Source organism: Peromyscus leucopus, chromosome X (assembly GCF_004664715.2).
Source record: "Peromyscus leucopus breed LL Stock chromosome X, UCI_PerLeu_2.1, whole genome shotgun sequence".
NCBI lineage: Eukaryota > Metazoa > Chordata > Mammalia > Rodentia > Cricetidae > Peromyscus > Peromyscus leucopus.
The window spans coordinates 116,914,543-116,939,667 of NC_051083.1; the positions used below are offsets into that span (position 1 = coordinate 116,914,543).

The 25,125-nt window shown below is 40.2% G+C and overlaps 1 protein-coding gene across 1 annotated transcript in view; it reads right to left on the bottom strand.

Moving 5' to 3' along the window:
- The window catches only part of Gpc4 (glypican 4), a 110,893-nt gene that overhangs the window by 36,241 nt on the left and 49,527 nt on the right, over positions 1–25,125 (bottom strand). Inside the window, exon 2 of the mRNA XM_028887088.2 lies at positions 2,940–3,098. Coding sequence (XP_028742921.1) covers positions 2,940–3,098 — 159 coding nt within the window. The remainder of the gene's footprint in view (positions 1–2,939; positions 3,099–25,125) is intronic.

Here is a 25,125-nt window from a genome sequence, read left to right on the forward strand (position 1 = left end):
AATATACCACTCACTCACGGTGGAGGCAGAGTAACCAAAAACAGGGTCAGTAAGGCCATCTCTGGCTTGATTGATTCATATACATACACTCTGATAACACAGGAAGTTGCCAGGGCTCGAAATCATTGAGTATGCATCCTGAGCTTGTACATGGCCAGACATCTTTTGAAGTCAATGGGCCCACTCCTATTTCCCTGTATCCTTTTGCTATTTTCTCACTCTGCATCTCCAGGGTGGTTGTGTGTAACTTTGTTCCCCAGCCACCATCTTGTTTCTTTGCCAAATTTCCTCTTTTCTATTTACATCAAAGACACAGGTTTGTGCTTTTTATCACAGCTCAGACAGTTCTCTGATCAAAACAGCCTTACCTTTGGACTTTGGAGAATTGAAATAACCCTAAAGCACTTTACTCAACATCCCTGGGTCTTTTAAAAATGTATCTATCAATCAAACAACCGATTCAGCACCTACTCAAGGATTGTTGGGCACCAGACAACTGAAGTTTTGCCATGGAAAATTATTTCAGAAAACTTAAATAAAATGTGCGAAGTATTCCAGCTCTGTTCTGATCTCCAGACCAAACAGATTTCAACAAATTTTAATTGGTGCTCATTAACTTTACTGTCTTTGCCATATTTTAAATTAGAGTCAGAAGAAATACATGGGAGTTTTATAATCATTTTTAGTATGTTTTGGAACTGATAAAGGTACAGTTTTAATGTATTTATTCAATGTGAAGAACAAGAACAATTGTTTCTGTATTTAAAAAAAAAGCCAAGCATATGTTAACACTTACTGATAACGGCTCTCTATATAGCTTTCTTTAAAAGAAAGCTTGCACATTGTAATCATACTATGTACTATGCTGCTATAAAACCATGGGGAAGGAGAAGGGGGGAGAGAACAGTAAACCAGCAAACCCATAGGCAATGACTGTGGGCTCTATTCCAGAGAAAGATGTGTGTAACCAGAAATAGGACAATTTTCTTTGGAGAAGTCTGTACCCAGAGTTGGGTATTCTTTATATTCTATAACTTTCTCTTTGAGAAACCCACATCTATGCTGTTGGGTGTGTCTTACTTTTTCTGTAAGATATTAAAAGCATTATCTTAGCCCTCCAAGTGTATATCATCTAAAAAAGAAAGAAATGAGGTATCTTAGAGAAGGTGGGCTTGGGACCTGGAAACATGCTGATCTCCACTGCACCACACTCTCAACAGAAGCGGGACTTAAGTTTCCTTTCTAATTCTGGTATGAAAGTGCCATGTGCTGATTTTTAGAGCACTCACCTCTCTGATATGCTAGAGTCAAGAGAATTTCACTGTTTCTGGGCATGTAGTACACACCTGTAATCCTAGCACTAGGGAGGTTAAAGCAAGATCATAAATCACAGCCTCTCAAACAAAATTAGCTGGACTTGGAGGGGATGAGTAATGAGAATATGAATGAGTCATTGCTTTTAAAAGTAAAAATAACAGTGATCTAGAGACAAGAAAGGGTCTAACACTGTACTTGCTGATAAAATTTATTTTCACAAAGTATTAGCATGTGCTCTGTAACAGAAAGAGCTAGATATGCCAGGGTTGGGTTAATCAGGAGGATGTAAAGACACATGTATTTATTCTCACCAATCCAGGGAAAGGAGACAGAACTAAGACCAAACAGATTGGAGGTATAGGTCAGTGGTTGAACACACATGTAGCATGCATGTGTGACGTCCTGGGTCCCTTCCCCAGTCTCAGCATGCACTCAGTGTACTTGAAACAATGAACAGGATCAATGGCATATACTAAAATACCCAGACAGTATTTAAGTTCAACTACATTACAAATTAAATGTGTCATAGTCTAGCCTGGACAGCTTACTAATACTTATTAAATTGGTTACAAAAAAAGCTTCAAATAATGACTCTCAAAATAAACGCCTGAAATACAACCTGTTCTATAGCTGAGGACTGTCTTATCAGCTCCATCAAATCTAATTTAGTCTAACTTCTCACCATGGTAACAAGCCCTTTGCGGGAATACTCAAAGACATTTCACATCTAGAAAATTTGCCTTGTACTACTTCACCACGCATAATGTCAAGAAAAGCTTGCTTCAAAGGTACTATGTAATTAGAATGGCCTTTAAAACAGGCACAAAGGAAATTGTTCTGATTAAATCAAGTCTACTTCACAACAATGGTGAGTGAGCAACATCACAGAAAGGAATGCTGGGCTGTTTGGGACTTCATATTCTAGTTTTGCATCTATTATCTGCAGTGCGGCTTCAGTTAGGGCTTGAAGTGCCTCTCATCTGCCTACTTCCTCTCTATTAAATGAAATTATCCATGTGAGAGGGTTGAGAGTTCTGTTGTGATTTTCCATGGGAAGACTATACCAGGCCTAAGCTAATACTGAGCCTGGAGAGGCAGCCGAGCTTAGTGAAAACCATAGACTAGTGAACACTTCTAGGTTATTGGCTGCATGGATGCTCATGATGCTGAGCACCAATCCTGTCTATGTGCTATGGGGTTTCTAAGAATTCTAGTTGGCAATCCACTGTGAAATTTAATATGAAGTCCAGCATCTGTAGAATCTCTCTACTGAATGGGGGCGGGGTACTAAGACAGTTTTGAGATGCCTGCTTTTTATTAGGAAGTCTTTTTTTTTTCTTCAGTAACTTGCGTCAACAACACTATGAAGCATTCACCCAAAGAAAGAAAAGGAAAGCATTTAAATTAACCTCATCTATTTTTAACTCCCTTTGACCATATTTCCATAATGCCTAGTATACAGATGCCAGTGCAAGCTGCTTAACTTGCCGCTGGAAGCCTACTTCAACCATACCAACCACCACATCTTGGGAGAAAACTGAAGTACTGAGAGCACAGAAGACATCTGAGAATCGATCATACAAAACAGCCGTCACCTCTTACATGCAATTGAGATCACATACCATCAAACTTCTTGTAACGGGATGCAAAGATGGCTTGCAAATGATTGCACTGTTCACTGACCACACTTTTGAAATCATCTTTACTTTGCAGGCTGTACTTCTCTTCCATCTCTTGAGAACAGCAGGTATAGCCCTGGGGACAGATCTTCAAATGGTCACCTGGAAGGTAAAAAGACAATCTGTATCACCAGTAACCCTCAGATCCCAGAGGGAAGGGCTTGATTTCAGATGCACATTCCTCTTCAGTTTAGCCAGGGGGGATCTTTGGAGAAGCTCAAACATTGCACAGATCTGAAAGGTTTCATGGCACATGAAACTCTATTCTCGTGTGCCGGTTTTGTTGTTGCTTTGAAATAGAACTTTATTATTTAAAAAAAAGCTTGCAGCCAGGTGTGCAACATATACCTTTAATCCCAGCACTTTGTGAGTTCGAGGCCAGCCTGGTCTACAAGGTGAGTTCCAGGACATCCAGGGCTACACAGAGAAACCTTGTCTTCAAAAAACAAAATCAAAACAAAGCTTGCAAATAAATAAAACATCGCACACCAAAATTAACCAGGCTTAACCTCTACACAACTTAATGAACTTATACGCAGTTAAAATTGGCATTCAAAATGGAAGCTGTGATATGTCATATTAAAATTTTCATTTTAGTATCTAATATATTTAATCCACTTATCAACCATATTAAAATAAACTAAAATAATAAAGCTAACACCACCCCCCAAAAAAAAACAAAAACAGAAGAATTTTGTAATTAAGAAGATGGTTTAACCACAGAAGTCAGTGTGGGGCAATAAGAACAGCATTGATTGGTAGAAACACAAACTTCTCTCATAAATTCCTTATGATTCTGTGTGACACACTCTGTGTAAGTCATGGAAATGAGAGATTTATTTTTTAACAATTTGGGAGTTTATATTGAGAGAGAGAGAGAGAGAGAGAGAGAGAGAGAGAGAGAGAGAGAGATTTATAAAGTATGATAACAACCCAAAACTCAGTAAATAATAAGTCCATGTTATAGTGTAGGAAAGTAACATATAAATTTATAAGCATGAATTCTACCAAGGAAAAGCAAAGAGACCCACACATTTCAAGGGGTTGGCAGCACAAAGGAAAACTATGGGGGTTCAGACTGGATAATCTGAACCTATGCTCAATCATAAAGAAGTGATCCCAGGCAATCCTCTATGTTAAGACTTTATTTTGCCACCTAACTATATCCACATTCTGTGTGATGTAGTTACTTAGTTCTCATATTCCCAGAGACCAATGCTTTCCGATAAATGTGATCTTTATGTAGTGAGTTAAGAAAACTGTCAGACGGCTGGCTCATTGCATAGCAACCTAGCCCACAAAGTATCTAAGCTCTTAGAACTACAACCTGTCCAGAGTTCAGAGGTAAGAGTGTGGATGGGTTCTTCTATGACTCCTCCTCTTCGTTCTTCCTCAGTCACAGAACGAAAACTGTGATTTGAAGAGAACAATGCCTTATCCCTCACAATGACCCAAGAAGAAGCTCAAAATTAAACCACACCAGGTACTATGATGACTTGAGTTACTCCAATATTTACTGGTTTGCTAAAACTATACACATTCACCAATATTTGCTTCCAATGCTCTGCTACTAGTGTCCATGTATATAAAACAAAGCACGATCTGAAAAGAATCAAGATCTCAGGAATCTGGGCCCAATGCTAAAGCATGTACCTATTGTCCCAGCTACTAGAGGGGTAACATGGTGAGACCTCATCTCAAAATGCAATCTCAAGAATGAGTCCGCTGAGACATGGGAACTTGACAATGGTGTGTCTGAAAAGAGGGCCATGGGATGACAAACATATCTTCCTACTGCTTAGCTTAGCCAGCCTGGTCTACAGAGCTTTCTCAACTCCTTACAAATATTCCATTGTGCATATATCAAATCTTCAAGGCAAAAAAAAAAAATCTCAGGAGTTTGGAAAAAACATCCATATCTACCCAATCTAAGACAGGGTCACTGTGTGGCTCTGGATGATCTGGTTGTCATCATGTTATATAGACCATTCTGGCCTCAAACTCACAGAAATCCACTTATCTCTGCCTCCCAAGTTTTGGGATTAAAGGCACTTTTCATATCCAGTTGTCTATACAATCTTTACAGGTTGACACAAGTAAAATGAATAATCTATTGATTTACTGAATGCTATATAAACAGACCAAAATAAAAGACCCCTTTTTTCAATGGTGTGCATGTGTCTAAGGGTTTAAGTGGGAGAGACTTGGTAGGACCTTTACTCACCAGGCCATCTTACAGACCCTTACGTGGCTTATAAAATTGAGTTATTTATTCTTTTTGAACTTGTTAATGTGTGTAAGTTGTTGGCCTACACATATGCCTATGTACCATGTGTGTGACAGGTGCCTGCAGAGGAGAAAAAGGCATTAGATCCCATAGAACTGGAGTTGCTGACAGCTATGAGCTGCCATGTAGGGGTTAGGCACTGAACACCAGGTCCTCTGGAAGAACATCATCGTTGGTGACACAGCGAGTTAGAGGCCAGCTTGGGCTGTATGAGACCCCTTTCAACCCCTTCCCCCCAAAGAGCAACAAAACAGATGATCTTCGTTTCCTTTTGTGAAGAACTCTCTTCCTAACTCTGAAGCAGTCAGTTTCTCTGGGCATGGCCAGTGAAGACTCCCTGCCTACCATTTACAGTTAAGAAATATATCCAGTTTGTTCTTCTCAATGTGCCCCTCACTGTATCCCTTCCCCTAATCAGACACTGTTTTAGCCCCTACACTTGAGGATTTTGTGGCCAGGGATTTGGCTCAGTGGTAGAGTGTTTACCTGGTATGTGTAAGGCTCTGAGAACAATCCCCTACACCACAAAGATGAAAATTTTAAAAAAGACAAAAAAGGAGAGAGAGAATGAATTCTGACTAATTCTTCTTTAATCAGCAAAATGCCTTATCTTGAAGGCAGAGCATGTATATTGCTTGAATTGTAGTCTGACTACATGTTTGCTCTATCCAATGAGAAATGCCTTTTCTTTTTGGAGAACTCCTTTTAAAACCTGGTCATCCTATACATCTCTCAGTTAAGAAAGGTGTCACACTCCTTTAGGCTACTAGAGCTGAGCACAGGGACAACAGAACTGATTTGGGACAGGTAGCAGTCAATGTGAGATAGCACTGGATAGAAACAACATAGACAAAGATCCCAGGCCATTCTCCTACATACCTTGCAGAAAGAATCACTGGGGACTGGAGAGATGGCTCATTGTTACGAGCTCTTGCTGTTCCTGCAGAAGACCAAATTCCAGTTCCCAGCACCCACATGGTGATTCACAACTGCCTGTAACTCCAGTTCCAAGGTATCTGACACCTTCTTCTGACCTCCACAGGTACTAAGGCATGTACATGGCACACATTCATACATGCAGGCAAAACACTAATATATATATATAAATGGAAATAAATCTAATATTACAGTTTCTAAAAGAATCATCATTGGATACATATTCCCAAAACAACTATGAGGAAGCTTACTAAGGCATCTTTTTGCTCCCCCTAGCCCTACCCCCACCCCCAAAAAGGAGGAATGATAGATGGACAGGCTTCTGAATTCAGGCAGTTCTCCAACAACAAACAGGAGGTAGAATCTCCAGCTGTCATTTGTCCCACAGGCTCCCATTTCTCCAACTGAATCTCCTGCTTCCCCAATTCCAGATGCATATACATCTGTACATACATCACTTTACTATGCTGTCTGCTTTCCACCTGCCTTCACGCTGCCAATTGTTCTTTCTTCAGCACACCCCACTTATTTAACGGCATGTTTTAGGAAACAGAGCGGCTGATTTTTTATTTGGAGCACTTGTTCAGAGTTCTTTGTTCTTCATTTAAAAAACAGGTGAACTGAATACTTTATGATTTTCTAAGGAAGCACCTAAATTAAGCTGCTTTTTGTACATGGCTCTTGATTACTTTTTTTCTTTTGTGGGCCAGTGGCCCTCAATAGAGGGGGGAAAAAATTCCCCTAGCCCTGTCCTAGGAGGCTTGAATGAGATTCAATGAACCATGCTTTTAAAGCTTAACTCTATAGCATTTAAAAAAATCACTCAAAAGAACCAAACTTGTTCAATCATACCAGCTCTATGTAATTCTTCTTTGGTCTTAATATCAATGCAGTAGTTTTCAAAGACAATCACAATAAGTTACTATGAAATCTTGCCGAGTGTTTACTGGTCCTTTTTTTTTTTTTCAGTTGAAATTGGCGATTTAAAAAGAAGGCATTGAACATTAGCAACCTCTCCCAGCCTGTAGCAGCACTCTGGGGACAAATGTCTGTAGAAGTATGTTTTCTTGCTTATCTGTCACCTACTTCTCTTACCAAAGACTGGCTCCGATGCACAAATGGGTGCAGCTAATGCTCAATTATTCTCAGATGCTCATAACTCAACATCTCACAGAACATGTTGCAAATGGTAGTTGGGTTCTTAAATGGAGGAGAATCCAGACTGGCCCACACCGTGTGATTGGGAAGGCACAAATTCTCTATACGTAGGCAAAGTGCTTGCCCAAACACACTTGGGAAAGAAGAGACACTAACTGAATGCTAAGGGAAAGGAATGTGTGAGGGGTCCATTGAGAAGAACGTTGTAAACATTGTTAATTGTAAATGGTAAGAGGCAATAAGTTTGCAGTGGTTTCTCAAAGAAACATTGACTGTTTCACATGAGATATGAAGAGGGTTCTTCATGAAGGAAATGAAAAATACCTGTTTTGTTGCTGTTGGGGTGGGGTGTTGAAAGGGCTCTTATACAGCCCAAGTGGGCCTCTACTTCACTGTGACACCAAGGATGACCTTGACCTTCTGATCCTTGTGTTTCCACCTCTCAAGTACTAAGATTACAGACATGTATCAACAAAGCCCAATCAGCCAAAGATCTAGACAGTCATATTTTTGACAGCTTGTACTAGGTGAAAAAGGAGTGATTTTTGACAGGAGGTGGACATGTGGAGGAAAAACCATATCCAGTAGTTGAATAGTGTGTATATATGACTGGAAAGACGGCAATCAAATACAATCATTTAAAAGCCATCAAAAGAAAAGCCAAGACAGGGCACCAGCCTAGGTGTCCATTCACAGATAAATGGATGAACAAAGTATGATTAATAGACACTATGGAGTTTTTCTTTAGCCACAAAGAACAAATTATGTGATTTTCAGAAAAATGAACAGACATGGAGATCATCATGTTAAATGAACTAAGCCAGAGCCAATCCCATACATGCACAATCCAGATGTTTTAAAGATACCTAAGTTCTGCAATGAGGACTACCAGGTACAAACAGACTAATGAGAGGGGAGTTAAGAGAATTTGGTGGTGATGGATAGAAGCAAAGCACATGGTCTACAGGTGTGAAGACATTATGATGAAATTCGTTGATTTTTACAGCAATGTAAAAATGTTTTAAGTTTTTTACTTTTAAGCAATAAAGCAAAGTCTTGGGCTGGATATATAGCCTAGTATAAAACACCCATGAGCTATAGATCCCATTTATAGCAAAAAAAAAAAAAAAAAAAAAAAAAAGAGCTTAAGGAAACACCATACAATAACAATGTAATGTCCTAGATGGGATTCTGTACTGACACTAGGGGAAAAAAATCTAAGAAAAACACAAATTTTACATGGATATTCAAAGCAGCACCACTGGTAATAACCAAATTTTCATGAACAGAGAAATGGATCAACACAATATGGTCTATGTGTATAACAGAATGTTATCCAATCATAAGAATAAGTAAAATTTGGATATATATTACAATCTGGCTGAGGCATAAAACACTGCTAAGTAAAAGAAGTTTGTCAAAAAGTCTATGCTGCATGATTCCATTTGTAAGAAATGTTTAACATCAGCAAATCTAGAGACAGAAAGTACATTAGCAGTTATTTAAGAAGGGAGCTGGGGGTGAGTGGAAAGTAGGATCGATGGTTAAAAGGTGTGTAGTTTCTTTCTAGAGTGATTACAACTGATTCCAGTGAAAGGGGTACAACTGCCAACATATTAAAAGGCACTGGACACTACACATGTGTGAACGAAGTATAGGTCTGAATCGACAGTAATGCATCAATACCGGCCCATGAGTTGGGACAAATGTACTAACTACACCATGGACAGGTATTAATAATAGAGACATGGAAATAGGATATCTAAAAAATCTCTGTGCTATCTGCTAAAATGAAAAGTTAAATTAAAAGAAGTAAACGCTGGCTTTAAAAGGACAAAAGATAAATAAATGTAGCAGAGGGGGAGCAAGAGGCACCATGATGATGACTTTCAAAATGCTTTTAAAAACCCCAACACTTGATGTAATTCTAATATTAGGAAGCTACATTAAGCTATTATTTGCTGGGGTAATTTTCTTAATCTTTCAATTGCTACCTTACTCTTTTTCTAATTTTTATTTGTTGTGAACATAAAACAATTCCTTGCTGTTGGTCTACAGCATTACCAAAATAGTTTCAGTTCACTTCCTAGATGGGAACTCACGTAGCTACAAAGCTAAAATACAGGTTGCTCTACAACTTCAGTCCTTCCAGGCCACCTAAGAACCCCGGGAGGAACACACAATGGTCTGCTTCATGGAAACAAAGAAAGCAAATCTCATGGGTTTTTAATAATCCCAGGAGGTGGGGGACCGTATACATTAATCCATCCTCCCTGCTTCCAAAAAGGAGTGAAATTACTGCATATAATGTGCTATGCACATCGAAAGCCTCAAGTCATTTGACCTAAACCTCAATAATAAAGCACATAAATTACAGTCATTACGCAGATGTATGATTTGAGATCACCTACCAATCAGTAGGAGAAACACAGCTAGTTAGCATTTTGCAAAAACCTTGCCAAAATACAGCTCTGGAAGGCTTAAGACCGCCAATTATTTTTAGGTCTACTAATCCTGCAAGGTTCAAGAGAGAAGGCCAATGAGAAACACACACATTTCTACAATCAGCTTTATTATATTTCACTAAGAATAACTTTTATGTGTGCATAGTTGGGAGATATAGTGCTGTTACTTAAAAAGTCCACCCTTCATTTTGGTGAGTTTACAACAGCTTTAAATTTTATTCCAGATAGAAACCAAACAAGCTGCTTATTACTTCTTAAATGACAAGTTCATTACAAACTTAAGATATTATCTAAGGATCTTAGATCCCCATTTGAACAGCACCAAGGATTTACAAAGTGACCTATGCCAAACCAGAGTGAATGCAATGCATACTCACTGACCTATTTGGGGTGTTTTGTTGGCATTGTGTTACCTGAGCATCTAGACCACCCTCATGCAGTTTTTGGTGTGTGTGTGTGTGTGTGTGTGTGTGTGTGTGTGTGTGTGTGTGTGTGTGTGTGTGTCTGTGTGTGTGTCTGTGTCTGATGTTTATTGTTTGCTGGAATTCTTTTGTGTCCACTTCAGCTCTCGCCTCAGAGGCTCTGGAATAACAGATGTGTACTACTACATCAGCTTCAGATTCTTGCATTTCTTGCATTCCAAATACTTTATTCCCAGTTGAGTCAACCTCACCTACTTTGCACATTTCCAACCACTACCTCTAGGATTCAATGCTAGGAACAATAATCAACACCCAGGACAATAGGAAAGAACAACACTAGAATTTCACCATAGCTCCCCAATAATTCCCAGACATAATAGATAGGGTCTCAACAATGTTACTAAATGGATCAAGGAAACATGTTGGGGGTCCAGAGGGATAACTAGGGGCAAGTAAAGAAAGGCCTTTTCTGACACTGCTTCTCTGAAACAGGTACAACATACCTTGTTGGCACTACTGAATAGCTCTCTCAAATCCCAATTGATGACTTTTACTGTAGTCATTGAACAGAATGTCTGGGGAAATACAATTCCAAATTCATCTATGGATTTCAGGACCATACAATGTTCTGAAAGACCTTCATGTGATCTTGTCTTATAATTTTTCTTCTTCTCCCTCCATCTTCTTCTACCTCCATCCCAATCTCCAAGATATTCTTGCATGGAGAATGAGTGAAAGACAACACAAACACTGACTCACATCTCTTATAGCCTCAACTACAAACACAAAGAGCCCCAAAGAGGAAACACCCTTGGCTAGGACTTTTTTTCTTTGTTACTCAATAGTGTACCTCAACTGTCATCTCCATGCCATGAGTCATGGCTGCAGAAACATCAGAGACATGGGCTTATCAATCATACCAGACTACAGCCTCGGTAGGTCCATTTCTGACAGGTGATAGGACTAGCCTGAGAGTGTCAAGGAGATTCACATCAGGGAAGTCTGGTCGTTACTGACTTGGTCTTTCTTGGCACCCATATGGATCTCCCGTGCAATTACATATGACCTCAGTAAAAGCAAAACACAGCAGATAGGCCTTCCCTCCTCAAAGAAGGCTGACTGCCACCCAATCTCTCTGAGGGAGACAGAATACCATGTTCTAGGTTACTCCATGCTGTCCAGAGCAACAGCTTTCAGCCTATGCCTAGCCTTGAGTTACTCCATTTTGTAAACCAACAGCCTTGACCCCAGTTACTCCACTTAAAGTATAATGGCCAAGGTAAAATGGCTCTACATCTTGCTGATGTAAGTTAACAACCATCACTTGTCAGTGTACCATGAAACATTAAGTAAATAATTTACTGATGCAATGAATAAATCTGTGAATATTAAATAATTTTATCAGAAACACCAGAGACATGGGCTTGTCAATCACACCAGATATATGATGTACTAGTCCCCTGACCTAGGACTATACAAGTAGGAGCACGCCAAGACTATGGCCTGAGCTACTGAGACCTGGGCACAGTGACCCATTACCTGATCATTTGTCATGAACCTACCCTAGGAAAATTGGCACACAAGCACCTCCATTTCTGTTCTCAGGTTACATGTAACTCAAGTACAGTTTCTTTCTCCGTGACATAAAACCCACTTAGAACTGAAACTTTGAAATCCAGATGTGGTAGTATACACCTATAAATAATACCAGTGTCCAGAAGAGAGATGACCAAGAATTTAGGCCAGTTTCAACTACATAGAGTTAGCAGCTAGACTGGCTACATGGGACCCTGTCTCCAACAATAACTAAAACCAAGTCAGAACAAAGTAAACTAACACTTGAAACTGCCTGACCCTTGGGTCTGCATCTGCTAGCTCTGTACACTCGAGAGCATGTGTATCAGCTCTCTGCCTCTACCTTCAGTACAGCCACCCTGTCCCTTGAAACCTGTTGTCACTTTCACCTTTTCTGGAACATGTATGTTGATATATTATTTTTATACATAATTGTGTGATGTGCAATATGTGATCTGATTTATTAAGATTGCCTATATCCATGAGTAGCAAATGAAATTTGGAAACTAGGACTATTGAGTGTAGTAAAGCCAATGAAATTGATATAATTTGTGTACTTATTGTTCAATCAATGTTGACACAGCAGAAAAGATACGAATATGTCCACCTTCTGTTTGTAATGTAACTTGCTTACAATACCCTCTCTAACCTACCAGAAATGATCCTTGTTTTTTCCTAAGATCTTTAACACTCCAATAAAAGGATATTTTAAGACAAATGCAAGGTATGTAGTATCCAATTCATCTGCAAGGAGATAATGGCGGCCACCTACCATTTTTCTCAGTTTCCTAAGTCCCATGCAAACAAAAATAGATAGACATGGTGCACGTGTTTAATTCCAGCACTTGAGAGGCAGAGGCAGGCCTATCACGGTTGAATTTTAGGCCAGCTTTGTCTACATAGTGAGTTCCAGGCCAGCCAGGGTTGCATGGTGAGATCCTGTCTCAAGAAAATGAAAAGGAATATGTAAAGGGAGACCTTGAGTGCTAAATCAAGGTCTTAATGTGTTTACTTACTCATGACATGGAAAACTGAATTCACATCAGCTAGGGATGTAGTTTAGTGTTAGGGCACTTTCCGTGTGTGTGTGTGTGTGTGTGTGTGTGTGTGTGTGTGTGTGTGTGTGTGTGTGCGCGCGCGCGCGCGTGCGCGCGGCCTTGGATTCCACACCTAGCATCATCATCATCATAATAATAATAATAATTTTCTAACAAAACAGAAATTATAGAGAAGAAAGACAAACACTCATTTACTATACCTTCAAGTCTCTACAGAGCTGTTCAGTTTCTGGCAATGTTCAGATACTCACACACCAGACTGGGGCTGCTCAGTCACTACAACACCAAGGAACCAGTGCAGATGTATAGACAGCACACTGGAAATGGCCTTGCTCTCTTTACTCTAGAACTGCCAGATAACCAAAAATGGAGGACTACATGTTCCCATGTCTGCTCTGGGCAGGCATGAAGAGAAAAAAGCTGAAACCGGAGTCGCTTTAGAACAGGATCGAGTGGAGACAAAGGCATTTGAGAAATCTGACCAACAAACAAACTTGAAACCTGCTGCTCACATATTCAGACTATCAGTCCATTTTCTTTGGCTTGGAACAACTGGTGATGGTAGCAATACTCAAAGCTACTGACTAGGCAGACATAAATTGAAGGTCATGTGCCAACTATTAATCCATAAAGCAATTACTGTCATCATCATCTGGACCCAAAAAACATTCCAATTACCTACCACTCCCAGAATGTGGCTGGCCTTTTGTCAATTTAGGATGGGCCATGATCACAGAGGGTGGGTGATTCAGTACTATAGCAACTAAGAGACAGAAGTGAGAGAGAAAGAAATGGCTGAAATGTACCAAAGGAGAGAAAAAGGAAAAGGAAAGTACATGATGCAGTACTACCCAACAATGGGTAAGTCCCCTCAATCTGATGCAAATGATGACCTGGCACCAAAGCCTTGGGTTCCATGGTAACTCCCACTAAGCACAGAGATCTGTTTTTCTCCCTAGTTTCCATTACACAGAGCCTGCAGATGGCACACAGCATAACTACTGCAATTATTGAATATAATTATCATGGAGAGTCTTTGATGTGATAGCAAAAATTATTAAAATGACCCTTCTTAGAGAAGGGCAATAAATACAGCCTCATTCGGAAAATTCAAGGACTGACTTTTGTACCAGGACCTTCTGCCAGAAAAGAGTAAGTCATTTGATATACTTGTTTTTGCTTCCTCTCCTTGAATATGTTTTATCCTATGTGGAAATGAATAATGGTGTGTCATTCAAGATATATTTTAAGAGTATACTTAAAAGTACTTCAAAGGAAAATCAAAAATAAAGTGACCTCCTCTGTGTAGTTCCTCTGATCCCATGGTAACCAAGGAGGAATAATTTTTAGAATCTGCCTTCAAGGATGAGAATAAATAACAACTGAACTAAACACTGGCCTTGTCTTAATGCTAATACTTGTCAATGCTGTAATTATCTGCTTGAATGTGCAAACACTGCAGTATAGTTTTAAAAGAAAGACTAACTAGAAATATAAAAGAACAGGATAAACTCTCCCATGTCACATTTGAATCCATCTGACCTTGTGTTCAAATACTGAGTCAAACAGCACAATCCTAAATTATAAGCAATGCTGCAGTATCATATAGATTTACTCAGTTTCAATGTAGGACAGTAAAGACCATTTCAAAAGCTAAGACCAAACTATACATGTCCAGGATTATAAGCCTTAATTTTTGCAAATTGATTGCACAAAACAGAATAAGTTCAACTACACTATATGGAAAACATGTTTATGCTTTTGGTTCTAAATATATGACAATGAACATAACCACTACAAATATCAATTAGCTGTTATGGTCTAAAAATGGTTTGAGGTTATCTCACAGGGCTCAGATGTTAGAGACTTGCTTGCTACTGTGGCACAGTTGAGGTGGACCTGTAAGAAGAGGAGCCTAGTGGAAGCCCAGCCTCTCTGACTTCTGTGTGTGAAACAAGTTCTTCCTCCTACACAAGCTCCTCATTCTGTGACACCATCTGCAAGAGGTCTTGGGCAGAGGCACGCTGAGATCAGCACCATGGCATCAATCTCCAGAACCTTCTTTCCTTTATAAAGCTAGTCTGCCTCAGAGATTTCATTATAACAATGAAAATTGGTGAGCAGATGGACTTTGACAAATACTCTACTGGCTTAATAGTACAGCCATGTAAACAGATGAGCTTAGAAATGAACCATTACTTCGTTGGCTAGGGAGTTAGCTCAGTCTATCAAGTGCTTGCTGCACAAGTATCCCTAGCATCTGTGTATTTATAACCCTGGGGCTAGAAGGGTGGAGACAGTAAGATGCCTAGGGCTTTCTGGCCAGCTAGTTTTGCTGAATTATTGAGTTCCAGGTTCAATGAGAGCCCCTTGTTTCGAAGAAAATTATAAGGTAGAACATAATAAAGGAAGATACATGACATTGACCTCTGGCCTCCACACACGTATAAACATCAACAGGCACACACACAAAGAAATGAACTATCGTTCAATCTTGATGTATATGCATATAGAGACCAGGAAAGCTGCTTGGTAGCACAAAGTCTGAGTTTCCACTTAGCTGAATGACCTGCCTGTCGGTAAGATAAAGGGTAGAGTCTTGTAAGATTTCATTGTTTCATTATTATGCTATGAATCTTGGTGACTCCATAATTTTTTTTAAGATTTATTTATTTTGTATACAGAAGAGGGCGCATGATCTCATTACAGATGGTTGTGAGCCACCATGTGGGTGCTGGGAATTGAACTCCGGACCTCTGGAAGAGCAGTCGGTGTTCTTAACCTCTGAGCCATCTCTCCAGCCCAACTCCATAGTTTTTGGCTACAAATATAATAAATTATTTCACATCTATGATGCCTAATCTTCATTGTCAGCTTGACTAAATTTATAATCACCATGGAGACATACTTGTGGGTATGTCCATGAGAATTTCCAGAAAGGTTAAAGAAGAAGGAAATACAGGTGGCACCATCCCAGGGGCTGAGGTCTCAGACTGAATACAAATGAGAATGCAAGCTGAGGGCTGGCACTCATCTCATTTTCCTTCTCTGCTTCCTGACTGCGGATGGATGCAATGGGACCAGCTACTTTCATGTTCCTGCTGTAATGCCTTTCCCTCCACGATGGCTACTGCCAAACCGTTGGCCAAAATAATCCCTTCCTTAAGAGGCTTGGTAAGTATTTTTGCCACAACAGTGAGGAACGTAACAACAACAAAAAAAGTGCAGTGGTGCACGCCTTTGATCCCAGGAAGAGGCAAGTGGATCTCTGTGAGTTGGAGGCCAGCCTGGTCTACAAAGAGTTCCAAGACACCCAAGACTATATAGAGACCCTGTCTCAAAAAAAGGTGAAAAAAAATCTTTATAATGAGCCCAGAACAAGGCAAAGGAGGAACAGAATACATGCTTAAGCATATGTGTGGCCCTGAGTTCTATCCCCAGAAGTGAAACAGAATGCATTTTTGCTTACTAGTTGACAGTCTTCTAATGCATATGCCAACATTTTACATGTATTATTTATTTATTTAATGGCTATGTGCATATGTATATGGGTGTGAGCATGCCAAAGCATGCCTTCAGTGGTCAGAGGACAACTTGAGGGTGTTGGTTCTCTCCTTCCACCCTGTGGACTCTGGAGATTGAACTCAGACCCTTACTCGCCTTTCCCAGTTATCTCATGACCCACATTAACATATCAGTAGTCCACGAAAAGGAACTTAAGAAGGTAACTAACGACATATAGTGCACATGTTAGAAAGAAGTGGAAAAAAAAGCCAATTCTGTGATTATATTCTTTAAACCAGAAGGCACCATGTTTTATGAGAAGCATAAAGGCTTGAGAGTAAACTTGATTCTGTTGCTTATGACTTTGGGAGAAGACCAGCCTACTTAAGGAGAGTTGTTGGAGCACTGAAGGATTACAGTGTCTCAGTCAACAGTATCTATGGGCTGCTGTAGCCCCAGGACAGAAGAACTACCTAGCAGGCACAAAGCCCTGCTACGACCCTTTAGTACTCTAAGAAAACAATAGTTATTATTATGAACAGCGATATTAAAAGATACTGTAGGCTTCTGCTTTTATGCTTCTGGGTTCTTAATTTTATTGATTGAAAGTGTGTTTTCATTTTAATATTAAGTAGCCTTAAAAGCATTTATTTTTAAACATTTGTTTTTACTACTTTTAATTGTAAGTGTGTGTGTATTTCCCAGAGGCCAGAGATGTCAAATACCCCTGGAGCTGGAGTTACAGGCAGTTATGACCGGCCTGATGTGGGTGCTGGGCATTGAATATGGGACCTCCGCAAGAGCAATACACACTTTTAACCACTGAGCTACCTCTCCAGTCCATTATTTTTAATAATGACAGGCTGACCAATAATTTCACTCTATCAAAAAACAAAACTGCCCCTGTAATACTGTTTTGGGACTACGTGCTATAGAATCTTTAGTTTTAAAACAGACTGTTATAAAGTTTAAGATTAAATGAGAAAGTATTAAAAGTCAACTCATGCTGGGCAGTGGCCTTTAATCCCAACACTCAGGAGACAGAGGCAGGTGGGTCTCTGTGAGTTCCAGGCCAGCCTAGTCTACAAAACTAGTTTCAAGACAGCTAGGGCAGTTACATAGAGAAATCCTGACTTGAAAAAACAAACAACAAAGTCAACTCATATTGGCAATTTCACAGTCTGACCTAATATATTAGGGAATAAACTTTGTGTCAATATCCAAGTATTTCTACATACTTTTCATTTGCATCCTAGCATATTCTTACTCATAAATAAAATTAAAGAGAATGAAAAAGGATACTCCTCTTATTTTATTTAAATATACACATGGCCTTTTAAAATTTGCATGCAAAAAAATGTTTCTCTTGCTCTGTCCTGACAAATGATCAGTTTCCTCCTAATAGCAATCATTTTGTTGAAAGAACACTCCGTTCTATGAAGTAAAAAAGCAGGTCATTCAGAAATTCAGACTGTCTATTAAGGATAAATGTATGTCAGATAAAAACTAAAAATATAAATAAATACCCCCCCCTTAGATGAAGGGAGTTTGTTCCTCATCACATCAAAGGAAGGCAGAACAAAGAGGGAAATGGCAGCTCTCTGCACAATCGGGAAGCATTTAAGCACTTTTGTTTAGCCGCTTTTGTTTTTTTGTTGTTGTTGTTGTTTTGATGTTGCTGATGAGAGCTTATGGACCTCAGAGCATCTGTCAGCTTATCGCCTGATCACTTCCTTATAGTCTCTTTTCGTCTTAATATCTCTGTCCAGTAGATTTTCTTCTAGTTTTAGACTGGGACTACAGATTTCCCTTCCATTACCCTCTCCCATTTATAGGTGTATACAAGGGCAGGTGGCCTCAGCAATACCCTGGCCTTGATCTCAGTTTATAGGATTTAGGGCACCAAGAAACTGGATAAACAAGTGTATAATGATGATTACAGCATTGTTAAATTCAATAATATAACAGGAGCAAAGTATAATCCCCAGGGGAATCTACACCCTCTTCGGGATTCCCATGTGCACACAACCCACTCTACACACATTTACACATAATTTAAAAATAATAAAAATAAGTCTTCAAAAAAGAATAATGGAGGGGGGATGCACATGCAAGGCCTTGAATTTAAAGGTTCTCAAGTGTATAGGTTTTGAGGGAATAAGCTGCAAAGAGAAAAGGACTTTAAATGTGTTTAAAAAGCAGAAGACAGGCCAAGGATGTGGCTCAGATAAAGGTATTTGCTGCCAAGCCTGACAACTTGAGTTAACTGTCTGAGACCCACATGGTAGAAAGAGAACCTATGCCAGCAAACTATCCTTTGACCTTAATATGGGTGCGCGTGCATGCGTGTGCACACACGCACTCTAAATAAATAAATAAGTGTTAAAATTCTCTTTTAGAAAAAGACAGAAGCAGTTATGATATTTTTAAATAAAAAGCCACTTCAGATTAGGAATAGAAAAAATCCTCAGAAGGCCTAACAGGCCAAACACAAAATCAAAACTAGACAGGAGCAACTTCTACAGAGATTCCAAAGCCAATAAAATATGCATCTGATGTCTCTCTGTGTGTCTCTCTGTCTCTGTCTGCCACCCCTCCCTCATCAAAGGGAGGAAGCCACTTAGAGGAACCACTTCATCACAGTCATGAGTCTAGAAAGGAGATGGTCAAGAGATTGAATGACTTCTCTGTCTTGTAAAAAATTCAAAATCTCCAACTAGAACACTGAACTGAGCAGGTCAGAGGTACCGGATCGAACAGTGGTAAACACGATGCTCTGCATCGAGTTACCCAACCTGGAGTTGATAAATCACCAAGACCAGATGGTATCCACCAGCCAGTTTTGAGGTAACTCAAGGGTGAAATTGTTTTGGCCAACATGTGTAGGCTGTCTTTACAAACTGCTACTGTGCCCAAGAGACTGGTGCTTGTCAATGTGATTCCTATTCATAAGAAGGGTTCCAGAAGGGATCCTGGGAAGTAGAAACCAGTAGGACTCATTTCCATATCAAGCAGGCTGGTGAACTTTACAAGAAAGTTGTAATCACTGCACACTTGCAAAACGAAAGCTTAGGGAATCCAAAGGAGACAACTCATGCTCACTTAACAACCCTGGTGGAGCAGGGAGAGGATACAGATTAAGGACAGCTGATGAAGAATGCTAAGCACACAATAGAAGGCCCTGGCACAGGTTGCTGTGTATTGCCTTCCTTAAAGCATACAACAAAAACAAGATAAGGAAAATTCAGAGGTTCAAGAACAAGACCAGGCCAGGGCTCATTTCCTTTAAAGAAGCTCGAAAGGGCACACAGTGTGAAACTAAGGCTCACTATGGGAAAATAATAATATGAACTCTTGATTAAGTAAGGTGTTCTTCACCTCCTCTCCTGCAATGTTAAAGATACTTCAAAAGCAACCCAGGAACTACATCAATGACTCACTTAGCATCGAACCAACACACAAAGCAAGCCTTGGTCTCACCCCCCCCAAAAAAAACCCACCCCTCCTAGAGGAAAAGGGACCAAAGAAACATTCAGCCTGCCTGTGAAATTTACTGTAGAAGACTGAAGCCACCCTCTGGGACACAGCTTTTTATTTTGCACACAAATACTCCAGTTGCATATTTAACCAACTCTGCCATCTGATTTCTAGCCATTCAGTTCTGCCCTGGGTTTAAAAGGGACAAAGAGTGGACCCAAATCAATGACAGCAGAAGTGACAGCTGAAAAGGAAGGCAGAAGCGACAGCAGCAGAACAGGCTGGGGCCACTTAGCTTAGGGGCACATAGTTCCTCATACTTCAAAGAGCCCTAAGGCCATTACTGCACTACAACAGCATTTGTTAGCTGATTTTCATAATGATGACCTCAAGTCTTCTCTAACAGATTGTGCTTTCTATCTTTTTAATAAGGTGGGAGAACAAATACTTTAGAAACATTTTAATGGAAAATATTTAAGACATTTTGAAAGACAATTTGATACATAAAGGGTAATTTTCTGGAATAAAAAAAAAAAGCTTACACAAAGCATTTTTTTTCAGAGAAAGAAAAAGAATTTAAATTTCTACTTTATTTTAATAGCACTGGAGATCAACTCAGGGCTTGACACAAGCTTTCTTGGTGCTCTAGCACTGAGCCGATATCTCTATATCCCCAGGAAAGGTGCAAAGAGTTTCTGGTTTGGGGGTTTTTGGTTTTGGGGTATTTTTGGTGTGATTTTTGTTGTTGTTGTTGTTTGATTTTTTGAGACAGAGTTTCTCTATGCAACCACCCTGGCTGTCCTGGAGCTTCTGTCAACCAAGCTGGCCTCGAACTCACAGAGCAGCACCTGCCTCTGCCTCCTGAGGCTGGGATTAAAGGACTGCACCACCGCTGTTCGGCTTGTTTTTCAAAAGAAGGTGAGACAGGTCTCACCCGATCCTGACCGTCCTGGACCCACCTCCCAAGTACCAGCCTCACAGGAAAACATCTCCATGCTGCTAAGACACCACTCTTTTCAATGTATTTGTTATTTTTATGTGTGTGCATATTCACGTTCACGTGCATGCATGCCCCATTGTCCATGTGAGTCAGAGAACATCTATTTTGCTGGAACTGGTTCTCTCTTTTAAACATACATGTTCCCAGGATTGAACTCACATGGTCAGGCTTGGCAGCAAGTGCCCTTACTGACTGAAACATCTCTTCACCCCCATAAGGCAACGCTTTATTTATTTATTATAATTATATTTATTTACTATTTGTGGACACAAATGCCCTTGGAGGTCAGAGAAAAACTTGAAAGGGCAGGTTCTCTGCTTCTACCATGTGGGTCCTAGGAATCAAATTCAGGTCATCAGGCTTGGTGGTAAAGGACTTTAACCACTGAGCAATCTTGCCTCCAAGACATAATTTTAAAGCCATAAGCCTAAGATCAACACATGATACAGGCTGCAACTTCTAAGAGTTGCACTGAATGTTCTAGATATATTTGGAGAAAACTATATGGGAGCATTTTGTAAGGAAAACTGGTATGCTTGCACATTTGTAATCTATGAACTGTTCCAAGGAGGGACATTCATGATCCACCTACTCAGGAATAGGTATGAAATGGATAGCTGCATATATTTTATCCTTGCCAGAGACACAACACTTGAGGACTGACTGGTAAAGCAAGATTGTTCCTCCTTCTTAGGTACATCAAATGGCTTTACTGTTCATACTGACAAAAAAAAAAATATTAATGCTCAAAGAGTTAGACGAGGAGTTAAGTGAACATGAAAATAAGGTTTATTTCTCTGGATGGGTCCAAATTATCTCTTCAAACACAAAATTTCCCAAGTGGGTAGAGAAAAAACTGCTGAACACACTTCACATCTGCTAAATGAATTTCTCTTGAGGCAACTTGGCCATGGTGGATGGAGAACCTAAACATGCAGGAACAGAACAAGAGAACAGTGCTTGAGAAGACTGAGCCAGCTCTTAAACTACATGCCCACAGCAGGACAGCACAGCCCTGGGTCATTGGGAAATGGACCGAGTGCTCCAGGGAATGAAATCAATAGTGCCCGGGTGACATTAAGGCCTAAATAACAGTTTCTCAAATAAAAAGAAGCTGCATAAATTATATTAATCACATTCTTGCACATGGGAAAGGCCCCAAGGTCAAGGGGAAAAGGTGATGTTAAACACTGGGGACTCTAAATTCCATACGATGGAAGCAAAGATCTTCAAGAATGTGGATTGGCAAGGGAAGGGATGGAAAGAAAACAGTGAGTCACTCTTTTATGTTCTAAAAATGCCAATATACTAATTTAATTGTCACATGCCCTATCTGGAACCTATATAAAACACAGACACGATACAAATGTTCTATATGAGAATGAGTGAGTTATGGCTAGTTTTAAATGGCCTTGACATAAGACCAAACTGGGGCATAACCCATCACCACTCCCAATCTCAGAAGGCATTTCATAAATGGATGTATGTGTGTGGTCATATATGGCACTCAGCGCTGATATTTGGAGATCACTTCTTGAGAACAATGCCCCCTTAACATTTCCTACTTCTTAGCAGGGTCAGACACTAAACGCTCCAGAGTAATGCCTCGCTACAGGAGGGATGAAAAGCTTACAAGCCTGCCAGCATTTCTGGAAGGAACAAACATCCTCTGTGAAGGCAGTCCTGAAAACAGCCTTCTGGGATGGCACACAGTATTTATTTCATGAGAAGCCGCACAATGCTGACTTTTCAGTGAAAGCTTGGAAACTCCTTGTTTCCTCTGCGAGGGAAGAATGAGCGCTGCTGTGGTCCTCAAGGCTTCCTGCCTCCTCTCAAGCTCCCACCACTCCACAGCTGCTCCTACCACAGAAAATAGGTGAGTCAGATACGAGAGCCAGGCTAGTGGCAGAGGAGAGACCAATGGTGGTGGGAGCTGGAAATGCTGCCCATTTTAACTACACTACACTGAGGGGTAGGTTTTATTTTGTTCTGAGGGACATATTTCCATTCTCTCTCTCTCTCCCTCCCCTAAACATTCAACCTTTGTTAAATGAAAAGAACATCTTTCCCTTTTCCCTCACTTCTTACCTCTCCCTCTATGCTCTAGAGATGCCAACAGGGAAGCCGCTTTGTGTGAATGACCGCTCTCTGGCTTTCAAACCACTGAGACACAGATGGAGCTGAAGGCCTTAAGATGAACTTCCTTACAAAGATATAAAGGCAAGTGGAAGTAAACTTATCTAGAGTTGACAATGTAAGCATATTCAGCCAGGACGAGCACCCTGGTCTCCTGTCCTCCAACCTGTGACCAGCCAAAGAAGAGGTGGGATTCCCCTGGAACTGGAGTTACAGACAGCTGTGGTCTGTCATGTGGGTACTAGCCAGTGCTCTTAACCACTGAGGCACTTCATCTTTCTAATCCATGTAACTTTTTATTGGCTCATATTAGCTGATACTGGACATTAGAGTACTGCCAATCAAAAGGATAAGAGTAATGTGTTATGGGTATGTTGCTTGCTTGCCACATCTGACATTTTTCAAATTAAAATGTAACTCGCAGTTTACTCATTGTCAGCGTACAGTTCTGTGACTTTGAGTTTACTCACAAGGCTGTCTATCACCAGGCTCAAACCATTTCTATCACCAACAACAGAAGCAGCATACTATTAGCAGTCATCTTGCCCTCCACACACCTATCTATCTACACTTGCCTTAAACAAGCACTTGCCAATTTTCTGCCGCTATGGGTTTGCCTATCCTTTCTCTATAAAGCTCATTAAAAGGAATCATACACACTGCAGTCATCCTGAACTGACCTTTCCCCCCCACAAAGCATACCATGTATCAGTACTTCATTCCTTTTTTGTGGCTATCTAATATTCTGTTGTGTGAGTATATCACTTTGTTAAGACATTCATTGGTTGATAGCTAAATAGCTCATATTTGCCTGGGCCTAAGGCTCCTATAAACATGTGTCCCCTCAAAAAAAGCCTTCCCTTTCTTTCGAACATGTTTATGTTATGTATTATTTTATTTTTATTTTGATGTAGGATAAAATGTTAGTAACTTCTTTAAAACACTGAAACCTTAAGAGTCTCCAAAGCTATGACAAGGATCTCACTGCTATGACAGGGTTCCAGTCTTCTCAGGCATCTATCTCCAAGGGGGTGGCTGGGTTGTATGAACCATCATCTCTCTCTAAGAAACTGCTATCCACAGACATGGGCAAATGACAGCAACTTGTCACTGGTCTCCACAAGCTGACATTCCTACTACTCAGGGGACCAGAAACAACAACACCATTTAAATTGAGAATGAGGACCAAAACACAAAGCACTCCAAAACAAGGGTTTTAATCTTGCAAGTAAGAAAACATCCTTAAATTTAGTCACTACTTCCTGTTTTCAACACACACGCACGCACGCACGCACATCATTGTAAAAGTAGAATGAAACAGTAAGAAGCAGACCCTCCCCTTGGCAACTTTCATGTGAATTACATCTTTCAAAAATGGTAAAATGAACACATAATCAACTCTCGGGATCAGAACACAACAAATTATCCCCAAGATATCTAGACATGAATGAAGCTAACAAATCTAAGAATACCCAGTGTTCCGAACACAGTAAAAAATGGGCTTCCTAGTCACTAAGCAATTGAAGACAGTCTCAGGCTGTGTCAAGACACTCTGGTAATTCAGTGAGTGCAAACAGACCATTTTAGGAGACTGGCATGGGTGGGTTGCATGTCCTTTCAAAGGATGGTGGAGGCAGTAACTGGCATTTCTGAAGAAAGTCATAGAACTTGTTGATTTCTTTTCCCCCTGAAAATTAGTTATTCATTCCTCCAGCTGCTGGGCAGAGTAGTTCCCCTGATTACAGCTGCAGAATTTTAGCCCCATCACCAAGGAAGGACTTTTTTTTAACTTCCAGCATTTCTCTTTTCCTTAGTTATTTTCTTTTCTTTCAGCTGGAGTTTTGGTGGCTATCCCATGGTTTGAACCTAACTGTTAAAACTTCAACTTTTATCAGCTTCAATCTCTCACCACGATCATGCTTGCTTTCCCACCTTTCCATGTTTCCCTCTCTCCATCTGTAGTCAATCAACAAGCATTTGTTTAAATTAAGCGAGGCACGATGTTAAACGCCAAAGAGAAAAACGCTCTTGAGAAGCTAAGTCTAGTGTGGCTTTTGGTGTGAACCCACCCCCGGCTAGCTCCACCCCTGTCTTGGCAATAGCTTCCCAAG